At 33.4% G+C, this 26266-nt stretch overlaps 4 protein-coding genes across 4 annotated transcripts; all 4 read left to right on the top strand.

Moving 5' to 3' along the window:
- Positions 1-630: 630 nt before the first annotated feature.
- Positions 631-23296, top strand: LOC132753253 (uncharacterized). Its single transcript, XM_060743695.1, has 4 exons — positions 631-771; positions 1303-1467; positions 22284-22431; positions 22672-23296. The coding sequence occupies exons 1-4, from the start codon at positions 636-638 to the stop codon at positions 22949-22951; spliced, it is 729 nt and encodes a 242-aa protein (XP_060599678.1). The 5' UTR covers positions 631-635; the 3' UTR covers positions 22952-23296.
- LOC132753254 (uncharacterized) lies at positions 1804-2711 on the top strand. The gene is made up of 2 exons (XM_060743696.1): positions 1804-1934; positions 2181-2711. The coding sequence occupies exons 1-2, from the start codon at positions 1807-1809 to the stop codon at positions 2494-2496; spliced, it is 444 nt and encodes a 147-aa protein (XP_060599679.1). The 5' UTR covers positions 1804-1806; the 3' UTR covers positions 2497-2711.
- LOC132753251 (uncharacterized) lies at positions 12414-14319 on the top strand. The gene has a single exon (XM_060743691.1). The coding sequence runs from the start codon at positions 12414-12416 to the stop codon at positions 13593-13595; it is 1182 nt and encodes a 393-aa protein (XP_060599674.1). The 3' UTR covers positions 13596-14319.
- LOC132753255 (uncharacterized) lies at positions 20403-21947 on the top strand. Its single transcript, XM_060743698.1, has 2 exons — positions 20403-21518; positions 21754-21947. Exons 1-2 carry the CDS (start codon positions 21383-21385, stop codon positions 21930-21932), a joined length of 315 nt encoding a protein of 104 aa, XP_060599681.1. The 5' UTR covers positions 20403-21382; the 3' UTR covers positions 21933-21947.
- Positions 23297-26266: the final 2970 nt, after the last annotated feature.

Below are 26266 nucleotides of genomic sequence, written 5' to 3' on the forward strand. Positions count from 1 at the left end.
TTATGAATCAATGCAAGGAAAATGGAGGATTCAGATTTCGCCATGTTTTTCGGTAACACTATAATGTTAAGTTAAATAAAAAAATAATAGATACACGTCAGACCCATTATGTTATACTTTCATCACGTCAGTAACGTTGTCATGACGTAATCATAATCTAATACTGTGACGTAACTTGTCATAGAAACGACGTTCCGCAACATAAGATATCAACACTTAACGGTATGTGGATGCGTTTTTATATAATTATTTTTAATTTCTTAATTAATTCGTTTAACCGAATGTAATGGTCAGTAAAGTGTTTAGAAATGTTACACAACTTATTAAGTTTCAATTATCATTTTTATTTTTGCTCGTTTGTGATGAAATATTAATTAAATCCATTCTCAAAGTCCGCTTCCTCACATGCATCATGACTCCGGTCTGACTTGGACCCACCATCTTATCAAAGGCCATTACATCTACATCAAAGTCTACTGCCACTATCAATTTGTAGTTTTGAAAAAGTGAAACTATGATTCTATTCTAATTTAGACAACAATATTTCAGATACCGGTAAAATCAAATATGTTGAACAAACTAGTTTGTTTTGAGGACACTAAATTAATTTAAAATCTTGTTACAGCTAGTGAATTATGAACAGATTATCAAGAAACGACTACAAAGCTCACTCAAGAATGAACAAAATTTGTTCTTCAAATAGGCAAAGGTCTATATGTGGCACACATAGAGGACACGTCTCCCAAAGAAAATCGACAAATAGCAGAAAAGGTAAATTTTGAAATAATTCATAAATTTTCTTAAATGTTAAACATTGTTCATTTGAATTATGCATTAATCGTTGAGAGTATTATTTGTAACTTTTTAATGCTTGACTATCACGTGGGTCCATATCTACAATGTTAAGTCACCCTTTGACACGAGGGTCGATCTGATGACATTACAGCAATAATTTGTCTTACAGGGTTATTTAATTATTGTAACGCAACTTTTCGGTTCCCTCCCATCAACGAGATATTTAAGGGGAGCGATGGCCTATTGGTTATGGTGTCTGCTTCTCAACACATAGATCATGGGTTCGAGCCCTACTCGGGTTACGACCATCTTTCTTCATATGACACCAGTACTGGTTGGTTCCAGGAAGTGTACTCGAAAGTGATTAATATAAGTTGCAAGAACTTGTTTCGCAATCGAGCTTAAATAAATATTTTTAAACCAACGAGGTATTCCAAATGGAACATTAACATTATCATGACGTTTGTCACTTGATATTTATATTCTTCACTTTCTTTATATTAACAGCTGATATTAAGACCACACAGAAGAAAAGGCGAAGTAAGAGCGCTTTACCACCACAAGGTCAGAGGAGGTCGATGCCACAAAAACATTGTCAAGCCCGGCAGCGCAAAAGACGCACAAATGGACATAAAAGCTCAAGAGCTGAAATAAGAAACCAGTCTGGATATGGTAAATTGATTTTAAACGATTTTTAATGACTTCTATTGATAACTACATGAAGTCGAGAAGTTTCAAAAGTGTTTAAAAAATAAGACACCATAGATACCCTAGCTATCAACTGTATAAATTTGCGTTGAACAGAATAGTGACTTATAACAAAGTCTGGCATTGTAACGATATTTTATTAACATACCTGAACCAAAGGAAAAAATTATAAGATAGATTTATGTCATTTGTGTTATGGTACTTCTTTGCCAGCATTTAGTATGATTACGTACGCCGTAAAAACTAATTTTGTATTATGCTTTAAACGGTTTCTTACTTTGTTTTTTTTTTCCAGAGTTGAGGATGTATCTTGACGATAATTATGACTACAATCAACATACAAACAGAAATGAAAGAGAAATTTCCAAAGTACCCGCTTCTCAATGGAATGATACAAAAGTGTCTTCAGTAAGCAACCCTAAGTTAAAAAGGTATCAAATGCTGCAGAGATATATTTTTTCTCCTTCCTAGCTCATAGTGTCAAAAAATGACCGTCATATTTTTTTCATGTGTATATTTGAAATGAATACTTTGGACTTTCTGTTTAAGATTAAGAAAAAATGATTTACCATTTTTTTTTAATTTTTGAATATTAAGCATGTAATTATTTACGATGCAAGCTTTTCAAACAGTTATATTGCAATTTTAAAAGTCGTTATATTTTTTATGTTAATTAGGGACAATCGAGAAGCAGACGACATCCAGTGCCAACCCGCAACGCAGCAGACGTCAGGTGACCAAACTGTGAAATCTACTCAACATGGATACTTAGACATGAGCAAATTTACAGGTGTCTGCTCAAAGCCACAGGCTACTTGCACTCGGCAAATCAGTGAGAAGTTACTACAAGATGCTATAAGAAATGAGTTGACTAGCAAGAAGAAATCAAAGAAAGGATTTTTCACCAGCGCATTTCGCTCTATTCTCGCTTGTTTTGGAATTAAAAATGACAGAAAATGTAATGATCCGTTTGGAAAAATGTTAAAGAAGTAAATCTATTTTGTGTTTTAAGTATATGATTTATTTTTGTTAAATATAAAGTTAATCGTTTTACAAATGTCGTGATTTTGTTTTCATTGGGGTTTTATTTACATAAAGGTATGCATGCATGATATTTAAAATATATGACATATAGAAATAAATATATAAATCATCAAGTAATTCTTGGCCCTTGTGGCAGGAGTTGCCTAAAAGGGTTTTATGGCATCAGAATTTTCAGCCACCGTTTACTTTGTTTTAAGCCTGCGTGATCTTAAGAGATATGAGATTGTAACACCCGAAGTTAGCCAAAATCATCTTTTCTGTTTCGGCTCCATATTACCTAAACTGTGTTGATGCGCCGTAAAACCAAACAAAAACTGTCACAGGAGACAGCGAAGTTCGACTAATAAAATACTGGACGCAGTAAGGTAGACAGAACTATGAAAGAAAAATCAATTATGTATAATTATGTATTAAGTTATAGTAACAAAATAACATTTGTTAACATAGATTCAAAGTTCAAGGGAGAATAATTCTGGAAATAGTCATGCTAGAGTTATGAACCTTGTCACACAATATATGTTTAATGATAAGAAATCTATATTTGAAGTTTGAAGTAGATACCTTAAAATGTAAAGTAGTTATAATATATCTTAAAGAAAGTCCTAAATTCAAAGATAGATAAATCTGAAAATATTGCTTCAAGAGTTATGAACCTTGTCACATAAGATGTAATTGATGATAAGGAATGCATATTTGAAGTTTTAGGTAGATACCTTTAAAACTAAAGAAGTAATAGTAAAAAACAACATTTTCCAAGTAAAAAATAAAAAATCTAAGTTTATGGGGGATCATTCTTGCAATAATGGTGCGTTATGAACCTTACCACATAACATGTGGTTAATGATAAGGAACATATATTTGAAGTATTAAGTTGATCCCTTAAGAAATAAATAAGTAACAGTAAAAAAAGAATTTTTAAGGAAAATTCTAAGTTCAAGGGGAGATAAATCTGAAAATATTGGTGCTAGAGTTAGATAATCTAAGATGTGGTTGATGATAAGGAACATGTATTTGAAGTTGATACCTAAAGAAATGAAAGTTATAGTGAAAAATATTTTACTGCACCAAAACTTTAATGGCGAATAGGACAGCTCTCCATTTACTTCGTATAGTCGAGCTAAATACGAATCAAGTAATTCCTATTATGTCCAAACAGTAATGCGTTCAACATTACTGGCAAAATTCTCTTCTAAATAACATGAATTATGTCTCTAAGGTCCAATGCCAATACACCTGAATATAAATGACTTGACCTTTAGTTGGAGCAATGTGGCCTTTTCTGGCAATGGATCTCCTGTGAAAAATGTAGGACTATCATAGAAAAATATGACTGGACAAAAGTTTCTGCTGTTTTAAAGCTCCTTTTCGTGTAAGCTACAACGGACTTGTACATTGCACATTTCTGCATAACAAAACATCAGGAATTCACGGATTATGAGGAATGTTCCAAAAAATGACATTTGGCTGTTTTCACACACATTTATTAATCCTTGATCCTGCCCTTTAAAGTACTTCATACTAGTTTTGGGGCGACGACTTTCGTAACGTTTTAGTAACAACAAAGTTCTATAAGCTAAGCAAATGAGGTATCCAAACTAGTGTTCTTTTTCTCTAAGATTTCGATTTTTTCAAAATACTGTGAACACGTGCTAGCGACAAGTTTGTCAGCGAGCCAATTGCGTCACGGTATATATTGCGATTTGGTGGATTTTTACATGTTATTATTGGTTGTAAATGTTGCAGAGCGACCTTATAGACAGGACTGACTTTGAGAATTTGGCTCCCTATAAGATGCTAGAGGCATTCTGTAGTACAAGTGGCATCTTGGTGTATTTAACCTATTTAAGGTTTGCTGAATCCGGTGAAAGTGGATACCAAATTGAAAAACTTGATCTTGACCACTGAAATGGCCATTTAAAATGGCCAAATTTCTTTAACATGAAATGGATGATATATCAAATGGATGGATATCAAAGGCATCTTTCTCTATCGGTCGTCGTCTTCGTTCTTCTATTATCGGTCCTCGTCGCAGTTCAACTTTTTGTCAGATGTTCTTTTATCGGTTCTCGCCTCTGTTTTCGGTCGTCGTCTTTGTTCTTCTGTTATCGGTTCTCGTCTTTGTTCTTCTCCGTTCATCTGTCATCGGTTGCCGACTCTATTCTTCTGTAATCAGTCCTGGTCTCCGTTTTCTTGTTGTCAATTCTTCTGTTATCGGTTCCCGTCTCTGGAATCAGTCCTCGTCTATGTTATTCTGTTATTGGTCCGCGTCTCTATTTTTCTGTTATCAATCCTCGTCTCCGTTGTCTTGTTGTCAGTTCTTCTATTATCGGTCACTGTCTCTGTTCTTGTGTTATTGGTCCCCGTCTCTCTTCTTCTGTTTTTGGTCCCTGTCTCTGTTCTTCTGTTATCGGTCCTCGTATCTGTTCGCTTGTTGTCAGTTCTGCTGTTATCGGTCCCTGACACTGTTCTTCTGTTATCGGTCCCTGTCTATGTTCGCTTGTTGTCAGTTCTTCTGTTTACGGTCCCCGTCTCTATTCTTTTGTTTTCGGTCCCTGTCTCTGTTCTTCTGTTATCGGTCCTCGTTTCTGTTCGCTTGTTGTCAGTTCTTGTCTCCGTTCTTCCTTCTGTTATCGATCGTCGTTTTCGGTCTTGTACTGTCGGTACTTGTTTCCTCTTCCGTTAAGGTCTTCTCTTGTATACTATGGTTGCCGTCATTCTGTGTCGATGTCCTGGTTTTGTCAGTCTTGTAGTCATTTTTCGTTCAGTGGAGTAGCGGGGGATCGAACTCACGACCCCTTGATTTGTAGGCATACAGTTTTACCACCGCACCATAGCGCCCGCTCTGAATAATAACCATTTTTGAAAGTCCTTTATACATTAAATACTATTTCAATGGCTAACAAAGGTGTATTACAATTATATTTTAACACCTCTACTATGTAGCCAACCCTCGTGACTTTTATATATGGTCAAAGAAAATATTACTCGATTTATTACAAGTAATATTTTTACAGATAGCTTTGCTGTTACTTAAAGATATCCTGGATTTATTGGAGGGTACCCGGAATTCTAATGTATATCAAATGATGTGATATTCTTCATGTAGAATTTTCTCAAAACCGTGACTGAATTCCAAAATTTTCGAGAGCTGCCATGGTAAAGCAAGCACACGTAGCAATCTCCCGGTTTCAGACATTTTATGACTCGATGAAAATATGGTGTTGTTATTGTTGTTGTTGTTTTTAACTTTAACTTTAAATTTCAAATAAAATAGTCACTTATTTTTAAACAAGATGGTAAACATTTGGTGTTTTCTGTAATTTTTGTTAAGAATGTGATGAAGTATACACTTCTAAGTTTAAGATGACTTTTTATCCATCGTATACCCTAATGCAGTTATAATTGAATCTAAAAAATGAATTATGCAGATATTATTTTCAGCAGAAAACAACAAATACAAACAAAACCACACACAAAAAAACTTTGTGTAATGTTCACAATGTGCTGAAAAACGGCTCATTCAATATTTCAATATTTCAGCAAGTGACATATTTTATAAAAGAATGGGACAGAAATGTTGTTGTAACCATTTAAAAAGTAGGATTTGTAAAAAAAATTGGATATTTTTTACCTAGTTTGCTCAACACTCAATTAACACATTTTTATATATAAACCTGCGGTAGAAAACAACTTTCATAGATTGAGATAGAGCCATAATGTCGTAGATATTTGGGTTACAACAGGAGTTTTTGATCCTGATAATGTTTTAAGTAGGATAAACATATTAGAAGCTTATATTCTTAAAATTTTGTACTGCCTTAATTCGTTTTTTTTTCTTAAATACGTGCAATTATGTTATTATTATGTCTTTAGTTAATAGTTTCTAGAGAAAAGGCTGAACAAAGGTGGTATCTTTTATTTTATATATAAGTTTTATAATGTGTCACATGTCGCCTTTAAAAAGATTTTGTGGTGATTTTGCGCATACTTAATCCCGCTTTTGCATGTTGGAACAACAAAATTCTATTTGTTTGTATTCACAGCCTAATTGCTTATTTTGTATTGACCTGTCAATTATGAATACATTACAGCACTCATTGAAATATTAGATTCCACTTCGATTTCGTTAGTAAAGTTTACGAGAATTAATAGAGGATATTTGTTTGTTTGTGTGTAAGATGAAATTTTATTTCATCGAGTGGGCTCCCACGAGTGGCGTAGCCACGAGTGAGAATACTGTTCTTAAAGTTCACGAGTATAGAAAACTATAAAACTAATTTTAGTGAAAGTCATATCTGCTAAAAATGTAAACGTTATTGTACCATAGCCGGTTAAGTGATTGACTGATGTGTGAGAGGTCTATGGTTCGGTTCCTACTGTTTCCCTTTTTTAAGACCTACTGTTTTTTTTGTTATTTGGGGGTGGGGGATGGTTGCAGTATATATTTTAAAACACTTTTGTCTCGGTTTGTGTTGTGTATATGGCATTGAAATGACATTTTTGACATTTCAAAATAATTGAATTAAATATTAATTTTAAATCATAAATACTTTAATAAGTGCAAAATAAATGAAAACAAAATGAACAACTTAAAAAAACCATAGCTACAAATAATGTTGAAAATTACGGAACACATGTAGTGACATTTTCCACACTTTCTCCCGGAATTGTATTTACGAGATAATAATTCCCAATTAGAAATATTATTTCGTTTAAACGAAATATAAAATCTTAATTACGAAATATTGATTCGTTATTACATGTACGAAATATTATTTCGTAATTACGAAATATTAATTCTTTATTACGAAATATTATTTCGTATAGTTACGAAATATTAATTTGTTATTATGAAATATTCATTCTTTGGTAATATTTATAAAAAAGGATTTGAAACTAAGTTTAGTCTTTAAAAAATATAAGTCAAGTAAACAAAACATAAACAGTGATTTTTTTTCAATCTAAGTCTTATACCTTAACGCGCTGTATATAACTGTTTATTGAGCCATTAGGCTTATTATCGTTATATTTGGTGGCCAATCTCATTAAATTCTGATCATATTGAATAATCATTTGATTTTGACAAGAATAATTAATTGCATCATATTGTATCATAGTTTTAATGACCTATTTCAGTATTTTTAAGCGGCCATTTTGAATTGACGTTTTGAAGGTCAAGGTCAATTTTATTATCTTGGTATCCACCCTCATCGTCTTCAGCATACCCATATTAGGTTAAAACTCTCAAGATATACTTGTACTATAAAATGCCTCTAGCATTCATATTTTCTTAAAATCAGTCCTGTCTATTAGCGGGGAGCATCTTTGAGGTGTTCGTAACCAGTTTTGAATTTAGCAATCCACCTACAAACAGACCTATGTGACACTTGGCCATTCCCATATATACCACAGACCTCACGTTGAATATCTACGGTAAGGACATGCCTTTTATATAGGCCCTAATCTCAATTGCATTTTTGCTCTTTTGCCAAACATTTTGACTATCATGTAATGAATACCTATATAAAGCAATGCACTGAAACATGAACTTGTCTTCCGTTACATAGAGGATATTTGTTTAGTTCAGTGTAAGATCGGAATATATTTCACCGAGTGAGCACCAAAAAGGTATATTCCACGAGTGGCGTAGCCACGAGTGAAATATGAACTCTTGGTGTTCACGAGGTGAAATATTTTTCGATCTTACACTAAACTAAACAAATTTTCTCTTTATTATATGCAAAGAAACGTTTAAAAAGACATTTAATTAAACGTAATACTTAATGAAAAGCGCGCCAAATTATAATACAACGTGACGTCATTTACGACGTCACGTCATTAAGTTGGTTTCCAGTACTGTGCACGCTGGTATTTCATTGAAACAACGTAAAGGGCTTAAATTTAAAACAATGAAATTTTCAAATTGATAATTTCACTGTTTGGAACAGTGAAATTATCAGTTTTATATTTCACTGATATATTTCTATAAACCATCAAAAACATGTAATAAATGGAGGATATTTGTTTAGTTCAGTGTAAGAACGGAATTTATCACACACCCGTGCCGATTTTGCGACTCCGTAAATATGGTATTGCACGGTCGTGCATATATTTTGACGTGACGTCATTAGCGTCATACAAACATAGTGTAAAGACGCGCGAAATGTTAGCGTTATACTATAGGCGCGTCAATAAAAATGACTCTTATTTCACTTTAAACGGTCTTTTTTTGGGTATGTGATAAATAGAATATTAAATTCGTGTAAGTTCATTACTGAATTTATTGCACTAGTTGAATAAAATAATATTATGCTCGCCAGAGGCTTGCATAATATAATTTTATTCAACTCGTGCAATAAATTCAGTATTGAACTAACACTCATTCAATATCCTCTACTTATCACACACCCGTGCCGATTTTGCGACTCCGTAAATATGGTATTGCACGGCCGTGCATATATTTTGACGTGACGTCATTAGCGTTATACAAACATAGTGTAAAGACGCGCTAAATGTTAGCGTTATACTATAGGCGCGTCAATGAAAAATGACTCTTATTTCACTTTAAACGGTCTTTATTTTGGGTATGTGATAAATAGAATATTAAATTCGTGTAAGTTAATTGCTGAATTTATTGCACTCGTTGAATAAAATAATATTATGCTCGCCAGAGGCTCGCATGATATAATTTTATTCAACTCGTGCAATAAATTCAGTATTGAACTTACACTCATTCAATATCCTCACAGATTTTTTTAAAATTTTGATTATTAAGCATGCCATAATTTACGATCAAATTTTGTAACAGTTACAGATTGCATTTTTATAAAAGTCGTTATATGTTTTTTAATGTTAAACAGGGACAATCGAGAAGCAGACGACATCCAGTGCCAACCCGCCATCCAGCAGACGTCAGGTGACCAAATTGTGAAATCTACTCAACATGGAAACTTAGAGATGGCCATTACAGAAACCTGCCCAAAGTCAAAAGCTACTAGCATTCGGCAAATCAGTGAGAAGCTACTCCAAGATAATACAAGTAAAATGGTTTCCTGCGGGAAACATTTTTAATGATATAAAGATATTTCATTTAACTATTTTCAACATTGTTTGGGGAAAAAATAAATACACGTTTGTATCAGGAATATAGTTAAAAATAATCGATCAATAGAAGGAGGTTTATGGAGACTGGTGACCGTTGAAGACCGGAGGCCGGAGAGAATGTCGAACATAAAACAATTACGGTATTTCTTTTTAAGAAAATGATTAAATACTGGTACCATTGTATGAATAATTCCGTGCAAAATTTACACAAATTTACGCAGAAAATATCTCTATTTATTATGGAAGATGCCTCTACGAATGTTTTGTAGATTTTCACTATAAACAATTTATTGTTTGTAAAATTTGAGATAGATATTAAAGAAACATTGATCATTGATAATATTTTTTTTTCAAACACATCATGCAAGATTTTCCACCTTAAACGGTAAAATAATTATAGAAAATTGGAAATATCACGTAATGGTTCTATGTTCTTAATCAGATGTAACTCGAGGTAAATCCGTAACGTACCGGCTAACGGTATTTAGTAAGGTTTTCGAAAAGGTCAATTAACCAATCATGTACGGTTAATAGATCACATGCTCCTCCATGTACCGAAAACAGGTCACGTGCTCCTCCATGCATCAAAAATTAAACGCGTAGTAATACCCTGCGGGCTCCGGCCCGCAGGGAATGATTAAGCAGGAGTTCATGTATAGAATCTGGAAAAAAGCAGTTTCATGCCGATGTAGTTTCACTTGACTTAAAACGGGCTATGTTTAACCTTGGAACATACCATACGATGCTTTTCTAATGCAATTAACAAATAGACTCGTCCGATTTAAAGGGGGGAGGGGAACACAGTGTATTTACTGAAAACGAAAAACTAATCTAAACACGCAAAATAACAATTATATGGTAGTTCAGATACAAGGTGTGATGAGTAATAACATATTTGTCGGGTTTTTTTTAACCAAACTTTGCTTCTTTTGTTAAATGATCACAATCATACTGTTTTCCTATCGTCTGCTGCTAGTAACTGTGTTTACCTCTAAATTTACAGTAAAACTTCCTGATATCAAAATGGCGCTGTCCATTGTACAAAATGGCACGCTCCATATATTTTCTAAATGCTTTGGATTTCTAGGTGAAATTTAATATCGGCACGTCTCAGTGAATTCCATCAAACATAGTTCTTCCTTCTCATAAAAAGGAAGAATAAGTCTGTAAAACGTGATGCTTGAATGGGTAATTAATTTACTGAGAACATAATTAAATTTGTGTGAGTAATCTCCCTGGTAATTATTAATGCCGCCAAGGAATTAAAGGGAAGTTATTTTTAGGGATTGATATGTCTTTAGAAGCAATGCTCCCTGATAACTTGAAATGCCGTTATGGTTCAAAGGAAATTAATTATTGGAGGATTAAAGTGAAGGATTAAAGGGGAAGTAATTTTGTTCTATGTCCAAATGCTGTTGCCAATGCAATTGAATTAGTACAATATATATGACAACAGACGTCAGTGCTAGGAGGCGTGGGTAAGGGCACACATTATCCACTATGAAACCGATAATGTAATATTTCAAATATGGCTGTGTTGGACGACCTCCATAGTTCGCTCCTTCGACTTTTTTTTCATTTTGGGTGAGCATTAAATAGACACAAATGTCGTGTGACTATAACTTATACAGTAAAAGATGTCAGTGTTCCCGCATTCATAAGTTGGTAAACATATGTCAAATTTCAACGGCGCACATCTGAAAATGGGTTTCGTTATCAAATATCATATTATCTCTCTGGATTTATTTATTTCGATGCATGTATATTCATTTGACAAAAACTTTTTCGGAAAATCGAAATGTCTACCTGATATATTATATGGGTGCACATTCATAACGCCTGGAATATTGCCAAATGATATAATACAATAGTTGTCACGTTTGTAACTGAAAAAAAATCTTGAAAAAAGGAGACCCCCTGTATATTCAAATTATTTAACTTCACTAATCATGGTTGGAAAACATAGAAGACGGCGAAAACGTTCAGAGAAGCAAGAGTGGAGCAATTCATCTCTGTTTCCTTCTGGTGCCCACATGAACGGACAACCTGAACGCGTCAACGATCAACTTGACATTAGTGAGCGGAATACAAACAGTGGATTTGTAAGATTGTTCCATGTCATTGGTTTACATAGAATACTACCAGGAGGTCGAGTTGCGAGGAAACCTGACATTGTATTTCTGGTTCCAGTTGATGAGGAAGAAACTGGACGAAGGCAAAGCATTCAAGCAGCAAGGAATGAACAATCAGGTACACACGAAATAACTGATTCGCCACTACTTTTCATAGGATTCGTACTGTTTTGTTTATTCGTCGTGTTAGCTCTCACAGTGCTATGTAGCTAATGCACAAGATTTTCTGTATGAAATTTTGTTAATATATCTACTTGATTTAATTTCAAGAAAACATGGACTAATTTATTGGCTTCGGGGATATATAATCATTTTCTGAAATGACAATACTTAATCTCTACTTAAAATTGTTTAAGATTGTTTACGTGCAAAGATAAAGAAGGTTTGCGTTTATCAATTTTCCGAAATCACTCAGTATTTTCCGACTGTATAGATTAGGCTACTTGGTTTACCAATATTCTAAATATAGCAACCAATCGTGCCCCGATAACTGCATAATGAAAGCAAGAGATGCTAAATTGCAAAATTTTGGAAAATACTTTTAAGATAAAGTGGTGTATAAAGAGTCGCTTGAAATGAACAAGGAATTAATTATATTTCAAACAAAGAACATATAAGTATTGTTATAAGATGAATAAAGAAAAAAAGAAAGAATTGAATTTGGATATGTGCCGAAAGAATTCGGAAAGTAAACTCAAAAATAACGTTACCGGAGATGTTAAGAATGAGAAATTAGTAACATTGGATGCAGCAAAGAAAGATAGACCCCGCCGCAAAGCAAAAAAGAGGAAATCAAAGAAAACCACAGATTCAACGAATGAATTGGCATCGACAAAACATAAGGACACGTCTACTAGTGGTGACCGAAAATCGACAGAATCAAAAAACAAGACCACAGCAGCAAAACAAAGTAACACACATGTATTGGAAGAAAAACAAAAAATCAAACCAGCAAAAAAGGTGAAGGTCACACCTTCGAAGAAAGAAGAAATCAAATTCCGGCCGTCAGAAATACGTTATTCACAATCGTCTATTTCGAAGCAATTTTCAGATGGCACAGATATTGGACAGTTATTAGATGATATATATTTCGGCCGATGTTTCGCTTCAGATATTCCGCAAATTGAAATTTTAAACCTGAAAGGAAAATGGGTTTCAGCAGACAACAGGCGACTTTGGGTGTTCAAGCAACTCGAGATTCTAGGAAAAATCGACTTCATCAATGTCAAAGTCTCGAGGAAAATTTATTCTCGAAAACTTACGAGTGAAAATGGTGGCAACAATGTTGAAATACGAGGTGAGAATCCAGGTGGAAAATTGTATCTTTTGATAAACAATGTGAAAACTGAGAAAATTGAAGATGGTTTGAATGAGAAATGCATTGTTTCAGCAATAGAAAGCTCACAAAAACGAAAAAGAAGCGCTAAGATCAATAAAAAAGAGCAACAAAATACCGATTCAAATCAAAACGAACTAGTTAATAGTTCAAATTACTCCGAAACTAACACAAGTGGAATGAATGTATGCCAAGAAGCTAGAGAAATAGAAAATGAAAAATTACATCATTGGCAAGACCTTTCCGATGAATTCAATGACTTAACGTTTTATGACAGTGATGAATGGACAGATGATGACTTTCCTTACACTTGTCATAGTGATGATAATCATACATTTACGGAATATATACAGGATAATCCTTGGGGTGAATGCGAAAAACTTCTAAAAATGATTCAAGTCGAAAACGCGTTTGATGAATATAGTGATAGACAATCTACGTTAGCACAATGTAGAACTTTCCGTCTGTTCAGATAGCTCCGACCTTTCGGTATATTTTGATGAAGTAACAACGAACGTGACAAACAATGACTTTTCCAGTAAGGTTTTCGAAATTCCAAGAAAAGAAAGCATTCCTTTCTCGAAAAGTCTTTTTGAGAATCCGTCAGCGCAAACGGAAGTTGGTATATCATTTGATGATCTTGTACCCGGTCATTGGAACGAATGGCCTGATATTCCGGCAACACCTGGATTCAGTTACGGACCTGAAAGTTATTCGGATCTATGTGGAAACCTTAACTGTAGTCGATGTTCACGGATGATTTTCTACCGTGAAATTGACAAGGGGTATTACTACGAGCCTCCATGCCAATACATAACTGCAGGGTACAGATCACGTCAACATTCAGTATTCAAAAACATTCTGAAAATGATTCGGTTTTAAACAAAAATATCCCGCGGTATTGAAACATTTTCAGGCTTTTTAAAGGATATATATTTCGTTGATTTCGTATAACCTTTATTTTTTCTCAAGAGCAAAAATGCTGTCGTTTTTGTTGTTGTTGATTTTTCTTTTATTTTTTGTTGTTGTTTTTGTTGTTAATTTTGTTTTTGTTCTCCATATTTCGATACTGAATAATAAATTATATTGTATTCGGAATAGAAAATATTGATTTGATTCCAATATGTTGGATTTTGAATAAAATTTATGTTTAGAATTGCTGTGAATTTTTATAATAATATTTATTAAAAATCAACTTATTGCGTTGTTTTCTTTGTGAATGAGAATCTTATATTGCATTGTCGAAGATGTTTTTAAAAAATCTAAAAATAACTACTTTCAGTTTCGGTTTGCAAAAGTATGAATCAAGCAGCTCTTCAAGGAACAAAAAACCCATTAGTTATCTTAACATTTTTAAGAAACTACTATCATTATGGAATGCCGGTAGGGACATGCCACTTATTTGCCAACTACTTAATTGCTTATTTGCTAATTGCTGATTTGCCAATTTGCTTATTTGCCAATTTGCTTATTTGCCAATTTGCTTATTTGCTAATTGCTTATTTGCTTATACATGTATACATAATTTTTTATGTTACCGTCAGGCGACACGTCCGACTCGCTAAGTTCTTGTTTAATATAAAATAACAAGTCTTTGTAGACTTTATTTCAAGCTCATGAACCTATATCATGTTAATATTATGTTTATAAGGCTTTGTTAATTATAACTTGTGACAATTATGATCAATCCATCATTACCTAGAATATAGGTAGAAAGACAGATGGATACATTTTAATCAATTTCGAAAAAAATAAATTCAGTTTCAGAAAGTAGTTTTTTTTTTTAATTATCTTGAGTTTCCGTTTTAGCTCCACTATTCAGAGAATAGGGATGCTATTTTTAGTAACTTGTTTTTCTGTCATATCTCTGTTACTTTTGCTGATTCATGCATCTTACTGCAACTTTGCATAAACTTTGCGTTACAAGCATGCATACAAAGTACATGAAGAAGCTGTGCCCGTTATATACTGAATGTCAAGGTCACCAATGTATTGTACTGAGAAACCTTTGTTTTTCTGTCATATCTCTGTTACTATAAGCAAATTAGCAATTCAGCAATTGGCAAATAAGCAAATTTGTCATTAAGCCTATCAGCCATTGGCAAATAAGCAAATCGGCAATTAGCAAATAAGCAATTCAGCAATTGGCAAATAAGCAAATTGGCATGTCCCCACCGGCATTCCATACTATCAGAGAAAATGTTATCTTTACACTTACCGAGCGATTTTTACCATTTTTAACAGCATGATCAAGTTCACAGGTAGATGTCCTATTTAGATTGTTATAAGCTGTTTATGCACGGGGGACCATACAGTGTTTGAATGGTATATACTGCTTGATGGTGACCTTAAAATGAGATTTAATTCAGTATATAAATACAGACATTTATTATATACCTATAAATTTTCTCCGCAAATACACGCAAATATTGAAGCGCAAATACGCTTCAACGGATAGAAATTTCCGTATTATGTTAGTGACAAATACGGTACCATATATGGAAGTGCCGGACTATTTTTGACGTTGGTTCCGATCTTAGCTTTGTATAACGTTGCATTTGGAAACGGGAACCAAAATTATTAAAGGCGTGGCCAGTTTGCAAGAATTACGTATTCATCCGTCAGTCATGAATTTATTTCTTGACAACTACATTTCATTTTCTGAATAAAACGTAAAGGTATAAAATAAAAGGAAAATTATGTTATAGTAGCTTTCTGAGACTATGTATTTTTCTACTCGCAACGTTGGAAAATTGATATCTCGCTCGACCTTCGGTCTCGCGAGATATCAATTTTCCACCGCTGCTCGTAGAAAAATACAAAGCCTCAGAAAGCTACTATAACATAATATTCCGTATTTATATACATATTATAAGGTTATGACTTAAATCTCATTTTAAGGTCACCATCAAGCAGTATATACCATGGTCCCCCTGTGCAGGTGGCAGTATCAGTGAGACATTGATATAATTTTGGACGGGCGATGTCAGTATGAAAAAAAGTTTGTAAAATGGGTCAAACTGTTCACGCCGAATTAATTAGGCTAACACCACCCCACCCCAATCCGCCTCTGGACCCCTGCTACATCCCTGAAAAAAGTAATTCAACACTCTAAGGCTTTCTATAAGATACCAAATTCAAAACCACCGATAAAATAATAATAAAAATATTCCACCATCAAAATTATAGCTATAGAAAGGCGGAAAGTCTACTTTAAGGGAAATCGTCGTTTCGGCGACTCAGGTGTATTCCGGCGGCATATCGCTGCATCATTCATTTACACCAATAAAAAGCACTATATAGAACTGCACAGCTCTAAAGAATATCACTATTCTAACATTGTGTATACTTTCCACCTTAATTTCTATATCTATAATTTTGATAGTGGAGAAAACATTTAGTATTACTTTATCCGTGGTTTTGCATTTGGTATCGTATACTTTGAAAAATTGACCGGAAGTAGTATTTTCTCGTGCATGCGCAATCTGCGTTGGGCAAAAAAGCGTTGCCCTACATATAAATGTAGTAGAAGTTCATAGATAATTCCGAGTAAATTTAGGGTAAAAATTAGGAAATCATATAAAATAGCTTTTTACACAAACATGAAAGATACATTTAAAGCTTTGTGGCCAAATTGCCACAATAAGGCACGGAAAAGACGACTGTTTAAGAATTCCCCCTTACGATCACGGACATGACAATGAGATAATTGTTATAAAAATGTCGAAATATATATATTATCAAATAAAGAAGTCAATTTAATTGTTGGTGAAATTGTTCTTATAAAAACTATAGAAATTTTATAACATAGAAAATAGAGGTTTATTATTATTCTGAAAATAAGTCGGAACACGTAATATTTAATACATTTTTAGTTTTTAGCTTACCTAATATTATCCTTGATCCGACTTGACTGTGATGCCAAGTAGAAACTTTTTAAGACACATAGATATATTTAAATAATGTTTCAAACTCTTGATAGGTTAAGATGAGTTATGAAACACACATTTTATCCGGTTTCTCGTAAAACATTAGAATGCACGACACGTACACTATTTAATTGTCACTTCACAAAATTAATAAACATTGATGGTATAAACTTAAAAAGTTACTTAAATTACGATGATTTCATAATTTTATGTGATTAACTATGTCATGGTACTTAAACGTCCCGGTTGAATGATACGTAATAGTTATAGCACATAAAACGAGTTAGTTACGAGGATATAACACTGGCTGGGGCGACATCAAGGGGTGTTTCTGCTAAAAAATGGCAAGGCTGTTAGGCCGAGACAATTATTTTTTTCAGAAACATCTTTGTTTGACTCCCAAGATTGACTTGCAAAACCTCAAGTGCACGCGCTCTATTTCTTTTGTTTTCGAGAAACCCCAAATCGGACAGGCATAGTTTAAGATCGAACCGACAGATAACGATGGGTTTAATTCATATTTATTGATATTGTTTAAAAGTATGTTTGAAGCTTTAATCGCCTTTCCAATAACGTACTGCTTATGCAAAACGAATGAACCGGTATAATTAAACACGACCCCCAAGTAATTAAAATCATTTACTACTTCAAGAGGTTGGTTGTTATAATACCAGCGCTCTTCTTGCTTAACAGGACCCCTTTTACGGAACACTACGACACTAGCGCCGCCTATCGCGCTGTTTTCGCTTGCTTTGGTGTTAAAAGTCATAGAAAATGAAAGGATTCATTCGGAAATTGTTAAAGAATGCACTATGTTTTAAATCGTTTTATTTTAATGATTCATTTGATAACGTAAAGTAAAATTATTGATTTTTTTAAACATGTCTTCGTTTTGTTTTCTTTGGTGTTTTATTTAAATGAATGTTTACTTGACAGAAATATAATACTTAATGATACGTGAAGGCGCGAGGCAAGTTTTTTAAATCCAGTGTCCCTTTAGAGAAAGAAATGAGTTGATAGACAAGAAGAAATATAAACAAAGGATTTTTCAGCAACGCATTTCGCTCTATTCTCGCTTGTTTTGGATTTAAAAATGACAAGAATTGAAATGATCCATTCCGAAATTGTTAAAGAATGCACTTTGTGTTAAAATCGTTTTATTTAAATGATTCATTTTGATAACGTAAAGTAAAATTATTGATTTTTTTTAAAAAGTCTTCTTTTTATGTTCTTTGATGTTTATTTAATTAAATGAATGTTTACTTGAAAGATATATTATACGTTAATGATACATAAAGGCGCGAGGCAAGTATTTTAAATGCAGTGTCCCTTTAGACTTTTGGTCGAATATAGGTGAAAATTAATGTATATCTGTTTCTAGTATTTTCTCAGAACTTTGCGAACAGGAAACATGTTGTTATCAAGAATGACAATTTTCTGTCCAGAATAAACAAGTTGATTTGGTGAAAGCTTTGATACAATACAGTGGGTAATATAATATTTCAACGAAGAAGATTGAACTTTGAATAAGTTTCAGGCCATGTACTATTTTAACCAAATAACAATTAAATTTAACCATTCACAAACGCACATATAATGATTTAATAAAAAAGAGTAATAGTCAGCCTTGTAAATGTTAAAGCCTGCATGAAAAGTTAAAATTTCTATGACTTTGCGAAGTACGTTAGCAGAAAGGTCATGGCCACGTAAAGATCAAAGTATGTCCTTATTTGCCTAGAAAAGAATAGACCGCGAACAGTCTCAATCAAACCGATTCTGAAATTTTAACATAATATTGATGGTTTATTTGTGTCTGAGGATCTCCCCTTTTACATACTTTGTTATTTGGTATTAGTAGACTGAATTATTCCATTGAGCTAAAATAGATTACCTACAGTGTGTAAAGAGTCGGTGTCTATAAAATATTAAACTTTTTAAACATGTAATAAAAGCCAGTCAATCCATTCACGGGGTAAGTTTTCAACTTTTTAAACATTTATGAAAAATTAAAAGCTGTTTTTGTAAAAAAAAAAATGTGATTCTACCCTCCTGACTTTCCTCTATATTTATCCATGTATGTTTCGAATTTTTATGATATCCTTCGGTCGTGGCTTCTGGTGTGTCCAAAACATACATTACGTATGAAGAAAGTGTCACTACACATACTCAAAATATAGTTTTTACAAATTTTACAACCGCATGATGCTTAACATTCAAACAAACCCTTATTTAAACATTTATAAAGAGTTGGCTCCAAACAAAGAAAACGCCGGTCAAAATTCCATTTCAACTCCATGTGTGCTGGAGAGATCCATATGTGCATATAAAATATCATCATTATGACGGATCACTTTCAAAAAGCAATCTATGTTTCTATCTTTTGTTTATCCTTCTGTAATTAAAACTAATATCTGAAAAAAGACGGATTTTCTCAATTGGAGCCTGAATAGCATCATCCATAAAGAAATAGATAAAAGAAATTCAGCATACTAAAGATATTGATTATAGATTTTATATTGATTTATTTTAAACGTACGTATAAGAACTTCTATATCGTCACTAATGCTGACGTAAAGTTTTTAAAAAAAATGTAGTTTGAGAAAATAAAACCGCCCTGGTCACTTGTTACATAAAGATTATTTCCAATTATTTCACACCTTAGTACAATGTGGACAAAGATTTGGTATATTTTTATTTGTCAGTTGTGACCTGTTTTATATATATATTCTGCAGCATATATCAAGCTCGACTGGAATTTGTACCAGCGATTCCTTAATTTTGACCCATATCTTAATAAGTGTTTCAAAAAGGGTTTGTTTGAATGTTTAGCATCGTTCGGTGGTAAAATTTCTTTAAAACTTACTCTTTGATTTTTCACATATGGTGTTATAGTACACATCTTGATCAGCGGAAATTTACATATAATTTTAACTGATTATCACTTTTTAAGACCCATATGGAGTTTATAGGTGGTGACTTCATTATCACTGGTCTGAGTTGTGGATTCAAATTAAGAATAAAAAACAGAATTAGGACTGAAACTGGTGGTCTTAATTAACAGTTGGTAAGCGGGCTGTTCTTAATTGTAGATCATGTAACCATTGACACTGATAAACAATAAAAAATTCCGTTCTTTTAAAAATGGTCTTAATAGCGGGTTTGTCGTAATTCCGGGGTGGTCTTGAGTAGAGTTTTTTTTTCTAAAAACGAATGCATGGTCTAAACTGACAAATGTTGAAGAAGTTACGGCATCGGTCATTATGTTTTTTATCAATTGTTTTATAAAGACATTTTAACTTTTCGTATTGAGACGTGTAAAAACGTGGTGACAAATGGCCTGCCCAACTGTACTTCAGTACTTTGATTCTTCAGGAGGAGTCAGTATTATATGGAAGCGCAGACTGGCCTGGTTCTTTACTGTTTCTTTTTCAGGCTACCACTTTCGTTTCCAGCAGGTAAAGGGTTAAGATTTGCCACTCAGTGCAATCGCGACTCTAAATTTCCCTCTTTCCTACAAATGTGAAATACATGTAGAATTATTGTATTTTACCTTGTATTTTACATTGGTACGAATTAAAAACGTATCGCTCATTCTTATCAATTCCTGCTAGATTAACTCTAAAAAATGGTATGTTTACAATATTCTTTCCATACACAATTTTATGAAGCTAAGCAAGGACAATAAATGATCAAGACTCTCGATTAATCTTTCGCCATGTTTATTGGTAACGCTTGTGTAATATATTCTAATGTTAATTGAAATAAAAATTAACGATTAAGAAAATTGATCAGAGATTAAAAGATTTATGTCAGAACCATCCTGCTATACTTCCATTACGTCATTAACGTTGTAATGACGTTATTATAATCTTATTTTGTGACGTAACTTGTCATAGAAACGACGTTCCGCAACATAAGATATCAACAGACTACGGTATGTGGATGCGTTTTTATTATCATTATTTTTAATTGCTTTATTAATTCGTTAACCGAATGTAATGGTCAGTAAAGTGTTTCAAAATGTTACACAACTAATTGAGTTATAATTATCATATATATTTTAGCTCGATAGTGATAAAATATTAATTGATCCTTTCTCAAAGTCCGCTTCCTCACATGGTTATGACTCCAGTATGACTCAAAGGTTTAGAAAGACACCTTAATAGCAAAGTATTCTGCCACTATCAATGTGTAGTTTTGAAAAAGTGTAATTATGATTTCTGTTCTAATTTACACAACAATATTTCAAATAAATCAAATATGTTGAACAAACTTATTTGGTGCGAGTACACTAAAAGTCTTATTGAATATAAAAATCTTTTTTACAGTGAATTATGAACAGGTTATCAAGAAACGACTGCAAAGCTCACTCAAGAATGAACAGAAATTGTTCATCAAAAAGGGCAAAGTCTTTATGTGGCACAAATAGAAGACACGATTCCCAAAGAAAATTGACAAATCGAAGAAAAGGTAAGATTAAAAAAATTCTCATAACTGGTCCTGTCTAGATTGTGTATCAAATGCTTAATTAAGAGAATTTTATTGTACAATTTAAAAAGGAAACTTCAGATAATGTTATAAAACTTGATAACATTTTAGTTATAATTTGCCTTACAAGGCAATAGCAAATTTTCGGTTCCCTCTCTTGCATCATCATAAAGTTGTTCACTAGATTTTTACATTCTGTTTTTCTTTATATTATCAGCTGATGATAAGACCTCACAGAAGAAAAGGCGAAGTAAGAGCGTTTTACCACCACAAGGTCAGAGGAGATCGATGCCACAAAAACATGGTGAAGTTGGACAGCGCAAAAGACGAACACACAGACATAAAAGTTCTAGAGCTGAAATAAGGAACCAGTCTGCATGTGGTAAATTAATTTGAAATAAATTGTTTAATAACTAATTTTGATAACGTACAGGTTTTCGGGAAGTTACAAAAATATTAAGGCACTTAAGACAATTTCTCACAACTGCTAGTTTGAAAAGATTAGTAGTGACTTATATCAAACTTGTAAAAGTGTTTTGCACGGTATGGCATTGTAATGATATTTTATTATCGAACCTGATTTCAAAGCTTGCACAAAATGAAAATGTTACAAGATAGATTTGTATGTTATTTGTGTAACTGGTACTTCTTTGCGACCAATGCATTTTCACATTTAGTATAATCACGTGCGGAGTAAATTTTAAATCTAACGTTGCATTATGCTTTAAATCGTCTCTTTTTTTTCAGAGTTGAAGATGTATCTTGACGATAATTATGACTACAATCAACATACAAACAGAAATGACAGACAAACTTCCAAAGTACCCGCTTCTCAATGGAATGATACAAAAGTGTCCGAAAATGTTTCATCAAACTGCCAACCGAAGTTGAAAAGGTATGTAATTCTTGCAAAGATGTAAATTTTTCTTTGTCTACCTCATAGTGTCAATTAGTAACAATCATTTTTTTCATTTGTTATTTTGAAATGAACACTTTCCTGTTTAAGATTAAGAAAAATGGTTTACCAATGATTTTTTTTAATTCTTGAATATTAAGCATGTAATAATTTACAATGCAAACTTTTCGAACCGTTATATTTAATTTTATAAGTCGTTATATTTTTTATGTTAAACAGGGACAATCGAGAATCAGACGGCATCCAGTGCCAACCCGCCAACCAGCAGACGTCAGGTGATCAAACTGAGAAATCTACTAAACATGGCAACTTAGACATGAGCATAACAGATATCTGCCCAAAGTCACAAGCTACTAGCACTCGGCAAATCAGTGAGAAGTTACTCCAAGATGATATTAGAAATGAGTTGGCAGCCAAGAAGAAGTCAAAGAAAGGATTTTTCACCAGAGCATTTCGCTCTATTATCGCTTGTTTTGGTATTAGAAATGATAGAAAATGAAATGACCCATTTGTTAAAATTAATCTGTTTTGTGTTTTGATTATATATTATTCATTTTTGTTGAACTTAAAGTAAACTTTATTTACTTTTACAAATATCCAAGTTTTGTTTTCTTTCATGTTTTATAAAAACAAGAGCCGGTTAGGTTTACGACACAGAGAAGTAGTGTATCCATAAAGTGTATACCAAACCAAATTTAGCACAAAGATATTATGTTATGGGTAGTTCCTGGCAAAGGCTATCAATTCTTTAAAAATGCAATGAAGAAAGCGTTTCTTGCTGATACCTCTTGTGGATTGCACTGCACTTGTACTCAATGAGATCTATCTACCTACTAATTTTCTTGTTAATACCTCTTGAATAGTGCTCAGTGAGTCTTGTCCGTGTAGTGAATTATGTTCACTGCATGAATATTGTTCATATATAGTGTCTTGTCCGTGTAGTGAGTTATGTTCACTGAATGAATAGTGTCCAGAGTATCTTGTCCGTGTAATGAGTTATACGCACTGCATGAATAGTGCTCAGTGAGTCTTGTCCGTGTAGTGAATTATGTTCACTGCATGAATATTGTTCATAGTGTCTTGTCCGTGTAGTGATTTATATGCACTGCATGAATAGTGTCAAGTGTGTCTTGTCCGTGTAATGAGTATACGCACTGCATGAATAGTTCCCAGTGTGTCTTGTCCGTGTAGTGAATTATGTTCACTTCATGAGTAGTCTCCAGAGTGTCTTGTCCGTGTAATGAGTTATATGCACTGCATGAATAGTGCTCAGTGTGTCTTGTCCGTGTAGTGAATTATGTTCACTGCATGAATATTGTTTATAGTGTCTTGTCCGTGTAGTGAGTTATGTTCACTGAATGAATAGTGTCTAGTGTGTATTGTCCGTGAAGTGAGTTATATTCACTGGATGAAAGTGTCCAGTAAGTGTTCTCCTTGTAGCGAGTTATATGAACTGAATGAATAGTGTCCAGTATGTCTTGTCCGTGTAGTGTAAGTAAGTAAATTTTATTATAGTGACATTGTGATATGTACAATATGATAACATACATATAACAAATTACAACACCCGGCCACGTTGGGCCTATAAGTCACTTTAAACTATACTGAACCAAAAAAGAAACTTTCGCAAAGTATGTGCCAGTTGTTCAAGGGTACTACTTAGATGTACACACTTATATACATGTAGTTGCTTGTAAAACTCGTTTTGTTTGCAAAATCGGTCAGCTAATCCCCGTATAAAAGCCCGATATGTTTATTCAACGTAAAAATCGAGTTTCAAAAGGATTGAAATACTGTACTTACATATCTACATTCAAATTTGGAGAAAGTTTATTTTTTGTTTCAGTATATATACAATTCATATAAATGATTTACAATAACACGTGTGAAGCATAGAAAAATTAATCGGAAATACAGTACTTGTATAAACAAGCAAAGCATATCAAAATTTCAAAAGCCAGAAATTATAAAAAAATGTAAAAACAGGATGATTATAATTCATGCACCAGACTTGTACCGGTACTATTTATTATATCTGCTCATCTTTATTTTCTGACATCGATGGACAATGGACAGTTCTGAATTCAAAGACATACAGGGCTAGTCTATTTCACAAAGTCGACAGTGTAAGGCTTAAGGAGTATTTTAAGGCATACAATTTTAGGATTACATGGTATTTATTTATTAACATACCCTCGAGCAATGATTTGAAGAATATATAATTAAACCCACTCCGTAAGTCAGCAATAACGTTTCAATATTGTTTCGAACAGTAAAAACGTGTAAATAAATTAAAAAAACATAAGATAATAATTTTTTATTTTATTTTCCATCATTAAATTTGATAAAAAATAATTTAATGATATCAATAAAATTAACAAAGAATTAAGTTGCATTTCCCTTCACATTGTCATGAAAGTAAAGGTATATAATATCAAAATAATAATATGGTAGCAGTTAACCGTATGCAATCTAACAGGCAAATAGCCAAGATTGACAGGTTGACTGTGTCATCTCAGCTCCTGGTAGTGATGAAGACATCTTTGGTCCTCCTCTCATGATGAGATGAAGGACAACCATGATGTGTGTATGTGGTCGCACGGTTGCATTTTAACACAAATGTCCTTGATGCGTGTATGTGGTCGCACGGTTGCATTTTAGCACAAATGTCCTTGATGCGTGAATGTGGTCGCACGGTTGCATTTTAGCACAAATGTCCTTGATGCGTGAATGTGGTCGCACGGTTGCATTTTAGCACAAATGTCCTTGATGAGTGTATGTGGTCGCACGGTTGCATTTTAGCACAAATGTCCTTGATGCGTGTATGTGGTCGCACGGTTGCATTTTAGCACACATGTCATTGATGCGTGTATGTGGTCGCACGGTTGCATTTTAGCACAAATGTCCTTGATGCGTGAATGTTGTCGCACGGTCGCATTTGAGCACAAATGTCCTTGATGCGTGTATGTGGTTGCACGGTCACATGTTTGCACAAAAGTCCTTGATGCGTGTATGTGGTCGCACGGTCAAACTAAATACAGATACAGTCGAGACTGCCTTAGCGACCCCCTGGTTTAAACGACTCCCTGTCTTATCCGACCTTGTTTCAGTACTCCCAACGTATTTTCCTATATAAATGGTCTGAATTAAACGACTCCCTGTCATATGTGACAAACGACCTTAATTGTCTGGTCCCAATGCAATGTTTTGTCTGATTTAAACGACTTTCACACCTTTTTATTATCCGTTAATCAGAAAAAGAATACTTATTTTAACACCCAGAGGGCCAAAATAATTAAGTCCAATTATAATCCAGTACTGTAGCAAACAAAGTCTACACACCTCTATCTCAATTACACAATTAGCGTGTATATACCGGTAGATACATGCAGGTACCAAGTGACGTAGCGTCTGTTCATGGAAAGCATGATGTAATCGATGTGTGTGTAATGTACAAAATGGCCTGAGTACTTGTGTTAGATTTTTTTTTAATTATAGAGTGCCCACGGAAGATTTTTTAGGCAGCATTTTTTTAATTTACCTTTCTATGGCTGCATAATTAATACGGAAAAAATATTGATACCGAACCAGAAAAAGCTTTGGATATGGACAATTGTTTAAAGATCCTGTAACACAATTTTTTCATGGTTTTATTTCATAAATATGATGCTCAAATTAAGATTTGTCAATATTGTAAGTTCAAATAAGCATTATTTATAAAGATACCACCCAATTTAACATTTCATGTAAATAAAGGCCATTAAAGGGAGGTAATTAGAACTTGATTTCCTATAAATTCTTAGTCAAATTTTCC

Source organism: Ruditapes philippinarum, unplaced genomic scaffold (assembly GCF_026571515.1).
Source record: "Ruditapes philippinarum isolate M1 unplaced genomic scaffold, ASM2657151v2 ctg1512_1_1_1_1, whole genome shotgun sequence".
Taxonomy (NCBI): Eukaryota; Metazoa; Mollusca; class Bivalvia; order Venerida; family Veneridae; genus Ruditapes; species Ruditapes philippinarum.